General features: G+C 39.0%; 1 protein-coding gene across 1 annotated transcript; it reads left to right on the top strand.

Annotated features, from left to right (window-relative positions):
* The first annotated feature begins 182 nt into the window (after positions 1–182).
* On the top strand, positions 183–17,671 carry LOC130137546 (1-aminocyclopropane-1-carboxylate oxidase homolog 4-like). Its single transcript, XM_056309108.1, has 3 exons — positions 183–711; positions 16,685–17,072; positions 17,247–17,671. The coding sequence occupies exons 1-3, from the start codon at positions 257–259 to the stop codon at positions 17,493–17,495; spliced, it is 1,092 nt and encodes a 363-aa protein (XP_056165083.1). The 5' UTR covers positions 183–256; the 3' UTR covers positions 17,496–17,671.
* The last annotated feature ends 207 nt before the right edge of the window (positions 17,672–17,878 follow it).

Raw genomic sequence — 17,878 nt, 5'->3', positions numbered from 1 at the left:
GACTGTGGTCATGGATTGGCTATGGGACCGTGGTCATGGATTGGCAGCTACAAATTTTCCCTTTAGATGAAAGACGAGGTGTGGCTGAACCAACTCATCTTTTTACCATGCAACAACTTCTATCACGTACACAATCTTCTGAACGCCATGGTCCCCCTCTTTCTCCCCTTAAAGCCAACCCCCCTCCGCCTTCCTCCTCCAAAACAAACACCGAGGCAAAGATCAGAAGAAGAAGAAGAAGATCATCGCAGGAACCATGGGTGTCACCAACACCAATGAACAACAAGCCCCCGATAGAACCCAAGAGGTCCGGCAATTTGAAGACTCCAAGCTCGGCGTCAAGGGCCTCCTCGACTCGGGCCTCGCCACCCTCCCTCCCCTCTTCATCCACCCACCCGACATTCTGTCCAGCCTCAAGCCTGCCGGGGCCAAGCCCAAATCGATCCCGACCGTTGACCTCTCTGGCTTCGACTCTAACCGGCGACCCTCGGTCGTCGAGGAGGTCGCGCGTGCCGCTCGCGAGTTTGGCTTCTTCCAGATAGTCAACCACAGCGTGCCCACGGAGGTCCTAGACCGAAGGATCACGGCACTGAAAGCGTTCCATGAGCAGCCAAAGGAAGCGAAGGCGAGGATCTATCGGAGGGAATCGAAGACCGGCGTCGCCTTCTTCTCCAACATCGACTTGCTTCACGCCAAAGCAGCTAGCTGGAGGTAACTGACGAATGCATCGTATTATCTTCTTTTTCTACTGATTTATGAAATTAGTTTGGTCAGGCATAGGAATGTGAATTTCTATGTTGGGAAGACAAGACACGAACGTTTTTTTTTTTTGAAAAGACACAAATGTGAGTGACTCGAAATTGACATGTAAGGGCCCGTTTGGCAACGTGCCAAATAGTGAAAATTTCTATTCTTTTGTTCCTAGAATCAGTTTGGGAACAGAAATCCGTTTGTTAAAATTTTTGTGCCTGGGCACAATTTTGCAAAAAATTGGTCCCAGAATCAGTTTTGGAACAAAATCAAGAAGCAAAAAAAAGTAGCTTCTTGATTCTGAAACAATTTTTCCGGAACTGATTCTTCTTGGTTTTCTTCTTTCTTTTTTATTTATTCTTTATCTTCTTCCCGGCCAACCGCCGGCGACCGGCCACCGGCGACCGTCCACCGGCCAGTCGCCATTGGCGACCGGCCAGGGCCGGCGAGGTCAGCCTTGCCCAGATCTGGCGAGGCCGACCTTGCCGTTGTGGGGGGTGGCGACGGCGAGGTCGGCCTTGCTAGATCTGGGCGAGGTCAAGCCTCGCCCGGCCATGGCGAGGCCGACCTCACCATCGCAACAGGCGAGGCTAGCGGCGAGGGCCGCGACGCCCTCGCCAACCATGGCCAAGGAAAAAAAAGAAAAAAAGGAAAAAAAAGAAAGAAATATTAAAAATTTTAAAATATTATTAATAAAAAGAAATTTTGTGTAGTTATCAAACACATTTCTGTTCCTTTTCTATTTTAAGAATAGAAATTTTGGGCAGTTACCAAACGCCTTCAAATGCTTCGAAATTGTTCCTGGGCACAGAATAAAAAAGAATCATTTCTGACCGGAATCTGTTCCCGGGCACAGAATGGTTGCCATGCGCACCCTAATTTTTATTGTCTTGGAACAAGTTCCAAAATACTTGGAAAATTATACGAAGTTATCACGGACAAAATGCAGTGACTCAATATAAAGTATCCATGCATACGTACATCATCAAAGAACTCTTGCTTTCTTTTTAGGGAAAATGACACAAACAGTCCCTGAATTTTGACCCAATGTGTAATTTGGTCCCTGAACTTTTAATTTGTTTAATGTAGTTCCTGAACTTTAGCATAATATTCAATTTGGTCCTTGAACTTTTAATTTATTCAATGTGGTCCCTGAACTTTTAGTATATGTTCAATTTAGTCCCTAAACTATTTGAAAATGTTCAATGTAGTCCTTCCATTAATTCAAGTTTAAGGACAACATTGAACATTTTCATATAATTTAGGGACTAAATTGAACATATACTAAAAGTCCAAGAACCACATTGAACAAATTAAAAGTTCATGGACCAAATTGAACATTAGGCTAAAGTTCCCCTCATTGGTATCAGAGTGTGGTTTTATGTCTAGCTTGATCCATTCAATGCGCTTAGCTGGTGATTGTCCAGTGCTGCGAAGATCCCTTCTCTCTTTATCATGGCTAATCCAGATACAATTCCAATCACTCTTACTGCTTCTCTCACTCCATCATCTTCTTCATCATCTTTAACAGAGTTTCGTACTTCAAGTGCTTCTAAGATAGACTATCTCTATGAAGTCTCTCTTAGCGATGAAACAAAGATTTCCGAAACGCGACTTCCTCTCATGAACCCATACTCAGCCTTTGCCAAACCCGCTTCATCTTTTTTCCCCCATCAGGTCTATAAGACATCTCATCAGTCATACTCCGAAAGAGGTCAAAGAATCCGTTCAGTCTTCCAAATTTGACTAACACCCAATTCCTGCCATTGAAAAGGAGTACTTTGTTACTCTTCAAATTCCTCATGAATTTCCAAAACAGTGGATCCAACAAGGGTATTCGCATATTCACTATGGAGTAGTCCATCTTGCTCTCACCTTTCATGGGAGAAAAGGCTTGCCTGTTATGGCAAGAATGGCTCTTTTGGATACTAGGTTCCTAAAATACCAACATGCTTGTATTGCTACTGTTCAAACTATCTTAAATGCTGGAACAGTTTTTGTAACCCTTTATCCAAATTTTAATATTGCCCTTTCAGATCCCCAGCTACTTTCCTTCTTGAAAGTTCAACTTCAGCTTACTGGAGCACCTCAAACTGCCGATTCAATTGTTGCAACTCTTCATTACCAAATGCTGTATAGAGTCCAAAATCATGCCCTAGGTCTGAATTTCCAAAATGGAAATAAAGATGCACCGTTCATATCCATGCAAAATGATCAGGCCTCTTGCATCCATGTTCCTCGGCAGATTCCAAAAGAAAAGTTAGTCAAGCTTCTTCTGAATCTTGGATAACAAATTATGAAAAGCTCCACTAAAATAGCAAGTCTCTGCAGTTTTCAGATTCTAAATTTGTTAGGAAAAGAGATGGTATTGTAGCCATCAAATTTAGCAAAGAAAAAGAAGAAACTCCTTCCATCTTTTCTACTATCTTTATGATACAACCTTGTGTTCCTAATCCAGTTCCTGAGGAACCAGACCCAAAAAAGTTGGTTCGATACTTCAAAAGTGACAGACATCCTGTCCATCACTACAAAGACCCCTATGATCATTGTTTATGGAATCCTTTTTGCCAGTGTTCTTCATGTACAAATTCCCCAGATGAAGTAGATCAAGCTACCAGGCCAAGGCAAAAAACCAGGAAGGCCAATGACAGCTTCTATCAAAGATATTTGGATGGAGGCTCAACCATTGATGCCTTTGGAGAAAATAGCGGATACCGATTTATGGTTTAATATGGTTTGCCATCACCTCTATCATTTCCATCACCTCCATCACCACTATCACCTCCAGTTTCATCCATATATAAAAAATCTGTTGTTTCCCCTTTCTACAAACCAATCTATAAGTGGGTAAAGAAGAATTCTTATCCACTTGAAATCTCAGTCCTCCTGTGAACCCAAGCACTAGGCAACTTCCATCTATTTTCATGTTCAATGAAGCTGATTTTTGTCCTTTAAATCCTGTTCATAGTTCTCAGCTTTCTTTTCCTGCTACTGAGGAATTTACTAATCCACAATAAAGATACATTCATGCTCCAAAAATTCCTTCTCCTACTGATGTAGATGAACGTGGAAGACCAAAAAGAACACCTGCTGTTGAGGCTGTTCTAAATTGGCAATCAGAAACTCTTTTAGCACAAAATCAGGCTTTCAAGACTATTGACTCCAAAATTGTTGATGTGCAACAAGAAATCCGAAGATATGACGAGTTTATCAAAAAGATGCTTGTGGATTTCCAGAAAAGGCTTCATGCTCTGAAATCAGGACAGCATCTTGGATACCATTATCTTGAAAGTCCGCAAAATGAAATAGAGAAACTCAAAAGGTAAATCAGTCTCCTTGAAGAAGGAAAATTTAAGCCTACTGATTTTTTCTCTATTCCAAGAATAGGATACTGTCCTCCACCACCGCAAAACTCTCTAGTTTTTGCTCTAGCTGCTCTTATAACCAAAACTTCTACCCAACGAGATAGAAGTGATATGATAGAAATGCGAAATCGCATTCGAGAAATGGAAAAGCTCCGAAAGGAAAGAATAAAGGAAAAAGCAAAATCTGTTGCTAAGTCCTTTAGAGAACCTGAAAAGAATTCTGACCAGCAGATGATGATCTCAAATCCCTTGGAATCTTTTTCTGAGGGATTTAAGCAAAGATCAACAAAAGAATCCAGAAGTTGGTTTAGAACAACATCCACAAGAGTGCACTTCTCTAGAAATAGCAAAGGTATCAAATTTGCTAAATTCAGACTTGGAATCTTCCTCTTCATCCTCTTCCTCTTCCTCTTCCTCTACTTTTCCAATTCCTTCCATTGAATCTTTCCATATACCACCAACTACTCCTCTAATTTTCATGGCTGATCCACCAGAACAAAACATGGAACCAAATTCATTTGAACCAGAGGTTATTCAAATAAATAACCCATCTCAAATTTCTATTTCCCCATCCAAATAGTTTTTCACTCTTGATGATACTCCTTATTCCAAATGGTCAGAAAAATTAGATGAATTCCATGCTTGGTTGAGCACCCAAGCTCTTGTTGTTGAAAGTGAATATGATGTTCTTTTAGAATTTGCCACAAGGTTTATTGGAAGCCTTAAACATTGGTGGCAAGGAACTTTTGAGAAAGATCAAATGACTTTTCTTCTTCTGCAAGACTTTTCCCAAGCCATTGGAATCATTTACCTATATTTCATAGGAAAGCCTGCTGATCTTCTTGAACTCAAAAGAAGAGAATACTTTGAAAGAAAATGTTGTTCTCTTCAAAAAAAGCACCTAGACCGCCATTACAGAAAAATGATTAAACTTCTTTATGGCCTAGGAGCTGATTCGAATTTGAAACAAGTCTTCTTAGCTTCCATTCCTAAAGAACTCACCCAACAAGTTGAGAGATCTTTGCTCAACAAGCAAAGAAGAATTTTTGATATCCCCTTTAGAGAGTTACAACAAGAAATCCATCTTTGTCTTGATGAACTTTGCCTCTGAACATAAATGATGAAAAATTATATCAGAGACAATCGTGAACTTGATGGTGCTTGCTCCAAATAATATTTGAAGATCAAATATTCAAAGAAAGATTGTGACGGTTCCTGCGGAAAATATTCAAAGAAAAACAAGCACTTCAAGAAGTATCGAATGAAAAGATCTAAGCACTTCGGAAGGAAGAAGAAATGGCGATTCCCACGGAAGCGAATAAACTTCATAGGATGCTAGAAACCAAACCGCTGCTTCATTTGCAACAAGAAGTGTCACTTTGCCAAAAATTGTCCTCAAGCAAAAAAAGGTCAGAATCATCTCATTGATAATATCGAACTAGAGACAAGAATCTCTCTTGACAATGATGATATCGAATCCCTGCTCTCTGTAGATGAAAATCTCTCTGACCAAATACTTTGTATCATTCCTTATTATTTCACCCCCAGTGAAACAGATTCTGACTCAGAATCTGAAGAACTTTTACATCTATCTTCACAGCCTAAAAATCTGGAGTCCAGTATACATTCCAGTCAACTTCATTGTCCCCATTTCCCAGTCAAAATCTATCTCTCAAAGTTTGCCAAATCAATTTTAGTCATTGCCCTCATAGATACCGGTGCCAGTGCTTCAATTTTAAATACTAAAGTTCTTCCTGAAGAATACCGGACTTCCTGTGTTCGGTATTTCAACTCTGTTTCAAGAGATACTTTTTCTACAAATGTTCATACCACACCTGTGTCTATTCAGTTTTTCCCTCAATGCTCCATTACCACTAAAATTCTTGGATCTAGTCTTCCCAATAAAGACTTGATTATTGGGTGGGATATTATGACCCAACTTTCAGACTTGAGGATTGTTCCTGGAAAAGGACTTAGGTATAAAAATCAATTCTCTGAATTCGTCAATATTCAAAGGCTCTTTTCCATCCAAATGAGTCTGTTAGATCCAATCATGCAGAAACTGTTGGAATCATGCTTAGAAAATTATTTCAAATTTTCCCAAAAATGTTCTCATCCTTTGTGGAAAAACCTAGAATTCTATGTTAGGCTCCCCTTCAAGAAAAATGAGGATATAAATCCTACTAAGGCAATTCATTCGGGAATGAATCCAGAGCATTTGGCTCTTGCTAAAAAAGAATGTTCAGAATTGTTACAACAACGCCTTATTTAAACTTCAAATTCTCAATGGGCTTGTAAAGTTTTCTATGTCAATAAACATACTGAGCAAAATAGAAGTAAGATGAAATTGGTTATCAACTACCAGCCTCTTAATCTTTTCCTCCAAGATGACAAATTCCCTTTGCCTTCTCGAAATTTCCTTTTTGCGGGAATCACTAAAGCCCATATTTATTCAAAGTTTGATCTTAAAGCCGGATTTTGGTAATTGGGCATTCATCCTGATGACAGACCTAAAACAGGATTTTGTATCCCAAACCAACACTTCCAATGGAGAGTTCTTCCATTTGGTCTCAAGGTTGCTCATTCCTTATTCCAAAAGGTTATGTGTCGCATATTCCAGCTGATCTTGTCCAGTGCTGCTATTTATATTGACAACATATTACTCTATAGCCCAGACGAAGAATCTCATTGCTGACTTCTTAAGCAGTTTGCAAAAATTATGAAGAAATATGGCATCGTGCTTTTCCAGAAAAAAATGATCATTGCCCAAACAAAAGTTGAATTCCTAGGGATGTACCTTAACAAAGGTACATATTATCCAGGACCGCATATCGCCAAGGAATTACTGAAATTTCCTGAAAAGGATTTTACAACCCAATAAGTTCAACAATTTCTCGGGATAGTCAATTATCTTAGAGATTTTGTCCCAAACATTGCAAAGTTGTTAATTCCGTTGCAACTGATATTAAAAAAAACATCCAGTGCCACGGGAAAAGGCACAACCAGAGCAATTGCGGAACTCAAAGAAATTATGCAAGATCTTCCCCCTCTGCAAATCCCATCCACAAGGAAGAGAATTTTGCAGACTGATGCCAGTGATGAATATTGGACGGCCATTTTGTTCGAAGAACTTCATGGTAAGCAACATCTTTGCGCTCACTAAAGTGGCAAGTTTTCTCAGGCAGAAATGCACTATCATTCTACCTTCAAGAAAATTTTGGCAGTAAAAAATGGAACAAAAAAGTTCGAATTCCATCTTATTGGCTACCATTTTCTAGTAGAACTGGATATGGCTTCTTTCTCCCAGATGACCAAATTCATATAGAAGTAGATTCCTCATTCTCAACTACTCAGATGGGCTGAATGGTTTTCGAAATACTTTTTCGAAACCAAACATATTGCTAGAAAAAAGAATGTGCTTGCAGATTTTCTCTCCATACCAAAAGCATCGACAGAAATCAACATGTATATTCTCAGGCATTCCTTTCCTCTTCAGCCAGACAAGTACAAAATTGAAAGATTTCGAGAATGGCCAAGCTTGGAATATCCTCAAAAAATAGTTGAGCAAATTCAAAAGGATGAGCTCACTGAAAATTTTGATAACCTCATGTGGCAATATCATACAGACCTTTTCAGACTACATTGAGGCTCTATTCTTAGCCGTTCTGAATTACACTCGAGGTACCCTTTCATTCACCCATTAATTTGGAAAGAAAAATGATTTTCCTGAAAAACTTAAATGGCTATTATGATACCTAGCCAATAAGTACTTAATAGTTATTGAGTTTTCCATCAGAAAATTTCTTCTCAAATTAACCAGATTGCTTATGGCTGATCACATTAAGCTAAACGAACATGAGAAAAACGTTTTAACTATGATCAAATGGTTTTACCCTCCTGTTTATTGGAAACGACTCTTTCTCGAAGAGTTGAAAAAAGCCTGAGATAGTCCAGAAACACACTGTTGTACTCCTCCATCGTCCATGGACTTTTGCGCACAACAATGGCACAATCTTCGATACTCTTGCAGTAGTAGGTACTACAACCTACAAGCCCCAATCACATCTTCAAGTTGCACATGTCTATAATTCGTTCCCTAGTCGCATTGGCTCTGTTGGATATAATTACAGGGAACTCCAGAGGATTCTATACCAAAAAAATCGTATTATCCCATAAGAAGCATGGGATTACACCACATCTGTTTCATGGGATCACGAAGGATCTTCATCTGCAACGAGACAAGCACTTAGAGAATACGATCAAGCACAAGTACAGCTCGGATCATCACAAGATTAAGATCAAGAAATGTCAGACATAGGAGATCTAGCACGAACATCTGAAGACCCATGGGGTGGACCACTCTCTCAAGATCCCTATGACTATGGACCATTGTCCTTATCCATTGGACTTGACACCAGTACAAGTTTCTATTACACTCAAATAAGAAATTAGCCCCAGCCAATTTTGCCTGAAAGAACCAGTCAAAACTTATCTCTTCCAGACTTTTCTACATATGCATCCTCTTCCTCGAACCAAACTCTAGCCATTACTGAAGACAATTTTGAACAAATTCTGGAACAGAGACAAATAGTAAAACATGAATGTGCAGACAGCTCAGACTATGATTATAACTTTGGATGGAGATAAACTGGTACTGTTTCACCTAACATGCACTGTTCATTGTAACATATAATAGTCGGGTACTATTTCACCTAACCCTACGAGTGTGTTTTTGGTGTGTTTTGTTTTATCTGGACCATCGTCCAACAATGTACTCCCCAATGCCTATATAAGGCCATCTAATCCTTCAGTTTGGAATAAGAGGGAAAGTTGTAAAATTTCAGAATTCTTACTTTCCATGCCTCTCTAAAAATCATTTTCTTCAAAGCCTGACATGATCCTCTAAGAAATGCAGCTCGGCCAGTTAAGCATAACATCATCCTGGTAACTCTGAGCGTCTCTATGCTCTGAATTAAATCTCCGAGTAGTTTTACAGTTAAAAGGCAGTCCCTAAAGGGCTTGAACAAGAGGTTCGCCTATGCGGGATAGCATATCTATTGCTAACTGATCTATGCTGAGAATCAGGAAAACAAGGTCAATTTGCAATAAGTATGCTATCTCGTACAGGTGAAGCTCTTGTTCAAGCCCTTCAAGGACTGCCTTTTAACTGCAAAACTACCCGAAGATTTAATTCAGAGCATAGAGACGCTCGAAGTTACTAGGATGATATTATGCTTGACTGGCCGAGCTGCATTTCTTAGAGGATCATGTCAGGCTTTAAAGAAAATGATTTTTAGAGAGGCATGGAAAGTAAGAACTCTGAAATTTTACGACTTTCCCTCTTATTCCAAATTGACGGATTACATGGCCTTATATAGGCGCTGGGAGTACATTGTTGGACGACCGTCTAGATAAAACAAAACACACCTAAAACACACTCATAGGGTTAGGTGAAACAGTACCTGACTATTATATGTTACAATGAAGAGTGCTAGTTAGGTGAAATACCAGTTTATCTCCATCTAGAGTTATAATCATAGTCCGAGCTGTCTGACCTGTTTGCACATTCATGTTCTGCTATTTGTCTCTGTTCCAGAATTTGTTCAAAATTATCTTCAGTAATGACTAGCGTTTGGTTCGAGGAAGAGGATGCATATGTAGAAAAGTCTGGAAGAAATAAGTTTTGACTGGTTCTTTCAAGCATGACTGGCTGGGGCCAATTTCTTATTTGAGCGTAATAGGAACTTGTACTGGTGTCAAGTCCAACGAATAAGGACAATAATTCATAGTCATAGAGATCTTGAGAGAGTGGTCCACCCCATGGGTCCTGAGATGCTCGTGTTGGATCTCCTGTGTCTGATATTTCTTGATCTTGTGATGATTCGAGCTGTACTTGTGCTTGATCGTATTCTCTGAGTGCTTGTCTCGTTGTAGATGAAGATTCTTCGTGATCCCATGAAACAAGTGTGGTGTAATCCCATGCTTCTTCTGGGATAATACGATTTTTTTAGTATAGGATCCTTTGGAGTTCCCTGTAATTATATCCAATAGAGCCAATGCGACTATGGAATGAATTATAGACATGTGCAACTTGAAGATGTGACTAGGGCTTGTAGGTAGTAGTACCTACTGCTGCAGGAGTATCGGAGATTGTGCCATTGTTGTGCACAAAAGTCCACGGACGATAGAGGAGTACAACAATGTGTGTTTCTGGATTATCTCGAACTTTTTCAACTCTTCGAGAAAGAGCCACTTCCAATAAACAGGAGGGTAAAACCATTAGAGCACAATTAAAAGGTTTTTCTCGTGTTCATTTAGCTCAATGTGATCAGCCATAAGCAATCTGATTAATTTGAGCAGAAATTTTCTAGTGGGAAACTCAATAGCTATTAAGTACTTACTGGCTAGGTACCATAATAGCCATTTAAGTTTTTCAAGAAAATCATTTTCTTTCCAAATTAATGGGTGAATGAAAGGGTACCTCGAGTGTAATTCAGATTGGCTAAGAATAGAGCCTCCATGTAATCTGAAAACGTCTGTGTGACATTGCCACATGAGGTTATCAAAATTTTCAGTGAGCTTATCCTTTTGAATTTGCTCAACTATTTCTTAAGGATATTCCAAGCTTGGCTATTCTCGAAATCTTTCAATTTTGTACTTGTCTGGCTGAAGAGGGAAGGAAAGCCTAAGAATATACATATTGATTTCTGTCGATGCTTTTGGTCTAGAGAGAAAATTTGCAAGCACATTCTTTTTTTCTGCAATATGTTTGGTTTTGAAGAAGTATTTCGAAAACCATTCAGCCCATCTGAGTAGTTGAGGATGAGGAATCTGCTTCTGTTTGAATTTGGTCATCTGGGGAAAAGAAGCCACATCCAATTCTACTAGAAAATGGTGGCCAATAAGATGGAATTCAAACTTTTTTATTCCATTTTTTACTGCCAAAATTTTCTTGATGGTAGAGTGATAGTGCATTTTTGCCTGAGAAATCTTACCACTTTTGTAAGCGCAAAGATGTCGCTTACCATGAAGTTCTTCGAACAATATGGCTGCCTAATATTCATCACTGGCATCAGTTTGCAAAATTCTCTTCCCTGTGGTTAGGATTTACAAAGGGGGAAGATCTTGCATAATTTCTTTGAGTTTCGCAACTACTCTAGTTTGTGCCATTCCCCGTAGCACCGGATGTTTTTTTAACATCAGTTGCAAAGGAATTAACAACTTTGCAATGTTTGGGACAAAATCTCTAAGATAATTGACTATCTCGAGAAATTGTTGAATTTGCTGGGTTGTATAATCCTTTTCAGGAAATTTCTGTAATTCCTTGGTGATATGTGGTCCTGGATAATATGTACCTTTGTTAAGGTGCATGCCTAGGAATTCAACTTATGTTTGGGCAATGGTCATCTTTTTCTGGGAAAGCATGATGACATATTTCTTCACAATTTCTGCAAACTGCTCAGGAAGTCGGCAGTGAGATTCTTCATCTGGGCTATAGAGTAATATGTCGTCAATATAGACAGCAGCACTGGACAAGCTCGGATGGAATATGCGATACATAGCCTTTTGGAATAAGGAAGGAGCAACCTCGAGACCAAATGATAGAACTCTCCATTAAAAGTGTTGGTTTGGGATACAAAATCCCATTTTAGGTCTGTCATAAGGATGAATGTCCAATTGCCAAAATTCGGCTTTAAGATCAAACTTTGAATAAATATGGGCTTTAGTGATTCTCGCAAAAAGGGAATTTCGATAAGGCAATGGGAATTTGTCATCTTGGAGGAAAAGATTAAGAGGCTGGTAGTTGATAACTAATTTCATCTTACCTCTATTTTGCTCAGTACGTTTATTGACATAGAAAACTTTACAAGCCCATTGAGAATTTGAAGTTTCAATAAGGCGTTGTTGTAACAATTCTGAGCATTCTTTTTTAGCAAGAGTCAAATGCTTTGGATTCATTCCTGAATGACTTGCCTTAGTAGGATTTATATCCTCATTTTTCTTCAAGGGGAGCCTAACATAGAATTCTAGGTTTTTCCACAAAGGATGAGAACATTTCTGGGAGAATTCGAAATGATTTTCTAAGCATGATTCCAACAGTTTCTACATGATTGGATCTAACAGACTCATTTGGATGGAAAAGAGCCTTTGGATATTGACGAATTCAAAGAATTGGTCTTTATATTTAAGTCCTTTTCCAGGAATAATTCTCAAGTCTGGAAGTTGGCTCATAATATCCCACCTAATAATCAAGTCTTTATTGGGAAGACTAGATCCAAGAATTTTAGTGGTAATGGAGCACTGAGGGAAAAATTGAATAGACACAGGTGTGGTGCGAACATTTGTAGAAAAAATATCTCCTGGAGCAGAGTTGAAATACCGAACACAGGAAGTCCAGTATTCTTCAGGAAGAACTTTAGTAATTAAAATTGAAGCACTAGCACCAGTATCTATGAAGGCAATGACTGAAATTGGTTTGGCAAACTTTGAGAGATAGATTTTGACTGGGAAATGGGGACAATGAAGTTGACTGGAATGTATACTGGAGTGCATATTTTCAGGCTGTGAAGATAGATGGAAAAGTTCTTCAGGTTCTGAGTCAGAGTCTGTTTCACTAGGGGTGAAATAATAAGGAACGATACAAAGTGTTTGGTTAGTGGGATTTTCATCTACAAAGAATAGGCATTTGATATCATATTATCAAGAGAGATTTCTGTCTCTAGTTCGATATTATGAATGAGATGATTCTGACCTTTTTTTGCCTGAGGACAATTTTTGGCAAAGTGGCCCTTCTTGTTGCAAATGAAGCAACGATTTGGTTTCTTGGTCATGTGAAGTTTCTTCGTTTCCGCAGGAATCGCCATTTCTTCTTTCTTCTGAAGTGCTTAGATCTTTTCACTTGATGCTTCTTGAAGTGCTTGTTTTTCTTTGAATATTTTCTGCAAGAACTGTTACAATCTTTCTTTGAACATTTGATCTTCAAATATTGTTTGGAGCAAGCACCATCAAGTTCACGATTGTCTCTGATGTAATTTTTCATCATCTATCTTCGGAGGCAAAGTTCATCAAGTCAAAGATGGATTTCTTGTTGTAACTCTCCAAATGGGATATCAACAATTCTTCTTTGCTTGTTGAGAAAAGATCTCTCAACTTGTTGGAAGAGTTCTTTAGGAATCGAAGCTAAGAAGACTTGTTTCAAATTTGGATCAGCTCCTAGGTCATAAAAGAGTTTAATCATTTCTCTGTAATGGTAGTCTAGGTATTTTTCTTGAAGAGAAAAATATTTTCTCTCAAAGTATTATCTTCTTTTGAGTTCAAGAAGATCAGCAGGTTTTCCTATGAAATATAGGTAAATGATTCCAATGGCTTGGGAAAAGTCTTGCAGAAGAAGAAAAGTCATTTGATCTGTCTCAGAAGTTACTTGCCACCAATGTTTAAGGCTTCCAGTAAACCTTGTGGTAAATTCTAAAAAAAACATCATATTTGTTTTCAACAACAAGAGCTCTAGTGTTCAACCAAACATGGAATTCATCCAATTTTTCTGGTCATTTGGAATAAGGAGTATCATCAAGAGTGAAAAACTATTTGGATGGAGAAACAGAAATATGAGATGGGTTATTAATTTGAATAACCTCTGGTTCAGATGAATCTGATTCCATGTCTTGTTCTGGTGGATCGGCCATAAAAATTGGAGAAGTAGTTAGTGATATATGAAAAGATTCAATGGAAGGAATTGGAAAAGTAGAGGAAGAGGAAGAGGATGAAGAGTCAGATTCCAAGTCTGAATTTAGCAAATTTGATACCTTTGCTGTTTTTGGAGAAGTGTACTCTTGTGGATGTTGTTCTGAATCAATTTTTGGATTCTTTTGTTGATCTTTGCTTAAATCTCTCAGAAAAGATTCCAAGGAGTTTGAGATCATCATCTGCTGGTCAAAATTCTTTTCATGTTCTCCAGAGGACTCAGTAACAGATTTTGCTTTTTCCTTCATTCTTTCCTTTCGGAGCTTTTCCATTTCTGGAATGTGATTTCGCATTTCTATCATATCACTTCTATCTCGTTGGGTAGAAGTTTCGGTTGCAAGAGCAATTGCAGCAAAAACTGAAGAGTTTTACAATGGTGGAGGAGAGTATCCTATTCTTGGAATAGAGAAAAAGTCAATAGGCGTAAATTTTCCTTCTTCAAGGAGACTGATTTGCCTTTTGAGTTTCTCTATTTCATTTTTCGAACTTTCAAGATAATGGTATCCAAGATGCTATCCTCATTCCAGAGTATGGAGTCTTTTCTGGAAATCCACAAGCATCTTTTTGATAGACTCGTCATATCTTCGGATTTCTTATTGTACATCAACAATTTTGGAGCCAATAGTTTTGAAAGCCTGATTTTGTGCCAAAATAGTTTCCGATTGCCAATTTAGAATAGCCTCAACAACAAGTGTTCTGTTTGGTCTTCCACGTTCATCTACATCAGTAGGAGAATGAATTTTTGGAGCATGAAGGTATCTTCGCTGTGGATCAGTAAATTCCTCAGTAGCAGGAAAAGAAAGCTGAGAACTTTCAACAGGATTTAAAGGAGGGAAATCAACTTCATTGAACATAGAAATAGATGGAAGTTGCCTGGTTCACAGGAAGGACTGGGATTTCAAGTGAATAAGAATTCTTCTTTACCTACTTATAGATTGGTTTGTAGAAAGGGGAAACAATAGATTTTTTATATAGGGATGAAACTGGAGGTGAGGGCGAGGATGGAGGTAATAGAAATGATAGAGGTGATGGCGAACCATATGAAACCATAAACTGGTATCCGCTATTTTCTCCAAGGGTATCAATGGTTGAGTCGCCATCCAAATATCTTTGATAGAAGCTATCCTTGGCCTTCCTAGTTTTTCGTTTTGGTCTGGTAGCTAGATCTACTTCATCTGGAGAATTCGTAGATGAAGAACAGTGGCAAAAATGATCCCAGAAATAATGACCATAGGGGTCTTTGTAGTGATGGACAGGATGTCCGTCACTTTTAAAGTATCGAACCAACTTTTTTGGGTCTGGTTCCTCAGGAACTGGATTAGGAACACAAGGTTCTATCATAAAGATAGTAGGAAAGATGGAAGGGGTTTCTTCTTTTTCTTTGCTGAATTTGATGGTTACAGTACCATCTCTTTTCCTAACGAATTCAGAATCTGAAGACTGCAGAGACTTGCTATTTTAGTGGAGCTTTTCATAATTTGTTATCCAAGATTCAGGGAGAAGATTGACTAACTTTTCTTTTGGAATCTGTCGAGGAACATGGATGCAAAAGGCCTGATCATTTTGCATGGATATGAATAGTGCATCTTCATTTCCATTTTGGAAATTCAGATCTATGGCATGATTTTGGACTCTATACAGCATTTGGTAATGAAGAGTTGCAGCAATTGAATCAGCAGTTTGAGGTGCTCCAATAAGCTGAAGTTGAACTTTCAAGAAGGAAAGTAGCTGGGGATTTGAAAGGGCAATATTAAAATTTAAATAAAGGGTTACATAGACTGTTCCAACATTGAAGGTAGTTTGAACAGTATCAATACAAGCATGCTAGTATTTTAGGAACCTAGTATCCAAAAGAGCCATTCTTACCACAACAGGCAAGCCTTTTCTCCAATGAAAGGTGAGAGCAAAATGGACTACTCCATAGTGAATATGCGAATACCCTTGTGGATCCACTGTTTTGGAAGTTCAGGAGGAATTTGAAGAGTAACAAAGTACTCCTTTTCAGTGGTAGGAATTGGGTGTTGGTCAAATTTGGAAGACTGAACGTATTCTTTGACCTTTTTCGGAGTATGATGGATGAGATGTCTTATAAACCTAATGGGGGAAAAAGATGAAGTGGGTTTGGCAAAGGCTGAATATGGGTTCATGAGAGGAAGTTGCGTTTCGGAAATCTTTGTTTCATCGCTAAGAGAGACTTTATAGAGATAGTCTATCTTAGAAGTATTTGAAGTACGAAACTCTGTTAAAGATAATGAAGAAGATGATGGAGTGAGAGAAGCAGTAAGAATGATTGGAGTTGTATCTGAATTAGTCATGATAAAGAGAGAGGGGATCTTCGCAGCACTGGACAATCACCAGCTAAGCGCATTGAACGAACCAAGCTAGACATAAAACCACGCTCTGATACTAATGAGGTGATCTACGCTGAGAATCAAGGAAAACAAGGTCAGTTTGCAATAGGTATGCTATCTCGCACAGGCGAACCTCTTGTTCAAGCCTTTCAGGGACTGCCTTTTAACTGCAAAACTACCTGGAGATTTAATTCAGAGCATAGAGACGCTCAGAGTTACCAGGATGATGTGTTGCTTAACTGGCCGAGCTGCATTTTTTAAAGGATCAATGCTAATTATCAGGGACCAAATTACACATTGGACCAAAATTCATGTACTATTTGTGTCATTATCCCTTCTTTTTAAGTGCATGTTTGGACATAGTTTTACTTTTTTATATTAATTTAAATATTATGGCGGATTCATTTGACATTTTTCTTAACTCGAGTCGGTTTGAATCTTTACACTATATTAATGTTGACACGTGAGTTCATGCAGGGACACGCTGCTGATAAGGTCGGGTCCTAAACTAGCAGACCTGGAAGAGATCCCGGAGGCGTGCAGGAATGAGGTGATTGAGCGGAATCAGCAGGTCCAATGGTTGGGAGGCCTCCTGATGGTACTGTTGAGCGAGGGTTTAGGATTGAATCCGAGCAAGCTCCTGGATATGACGTGCTTGGAGAAGAGAAACATGGCGGGGCAATACTACCCGTGCTGTCCCCGGCCGGATCTGACGATCGGGATCGTGTCCCACACCGACCCGGGAGTGATCACAGTGCTCCTGCAGGACCAGATCGGCGGGTTGCAGGTGAAGCACGGCGATGAGTGGGTGAACGTGAAGCCCATTCCGGGCGCTCTCATTGTCAACATCGGCGACCTCCTCCAAGTAAAATTCCAGTGATGGAAGTTTTGGAGCCCCGTTAAATTGCAAAGTTGCATTTTTGCAAATTGATTGGTTTAATTGGTGTTTTAAGGAGCTTCGTGCACAACACAGCTTAGCAATCACCTCATTTCTATAAAGGACAGAGATCTGTGCTTACATAAATTTGGATTTACCTAGATCATGTCCAACAACGAGTACATAAGCGCGGACCACCGAGTGCTGGCCAACACAAGCGGAGAACCACGCATGTCGGTGGTGGTTTTCTACTATCCGAGTGATTGTGAAAGCCCGTTCGGACCGTTCCCGGAGCTTATATCGCTGGAGAAACCTGCTGTTTATCAGAAATTCAAGGTCGAGGAATACCTGAAGACATTCTACACTAACGAGTTAGATGGGAAATCTCTGAAAAATTACTTCAGGGCTTGATATAAGAGGCATATAGGGTAAGTAGATGATGATAAGATGCTTCCTTATTATTATTAAGAAGCAATCGCTTATCAAGTTGTAAGTTCGGTTTGGACATACCAAATTCCAAGCCATTGCCCTAATCCTAACAATGTGTGTGTAACTATATTAAATAACGAGTCATCTATTTTTCTCCATAGTTGATCGATACGTCCGGCACCATTCACTCATTCCTCGTTCTCTTTCCATCGCAGTTCCCATCAAAATCGCCTGTCCTTTAAATCTCCCTTAATTAGAGTATATTAATTCTTTTTGTGGATGATCAAGTTTTTTTTTTGTCGGAATTTTAATGATCTAAATATCATTAAAGAATTGATTGATTTTCTATCGTAATGTGAAAACTT

This window comes from Syzygium oleosum, unplaced genomic scaffold (genome assembly GCF_021117445.2).
Source record: "Syzygium oleosum isolate NSW1041296 unplaced genomic scaffold, Sole_v2.1 Sole_v2.03, whole genome shotgun sequence".
In the NCBI taxonomy this organism is placed as follows: Eukaryota; Viridiplantae; Streptophyta; class Magnoliopsida; order Myrtales; family Myrtaceae; genus Syzygium; species Syzygium oleosum.
This window is presented reverse-complemented; position numbering and strand designations above follow the sequence as displayed.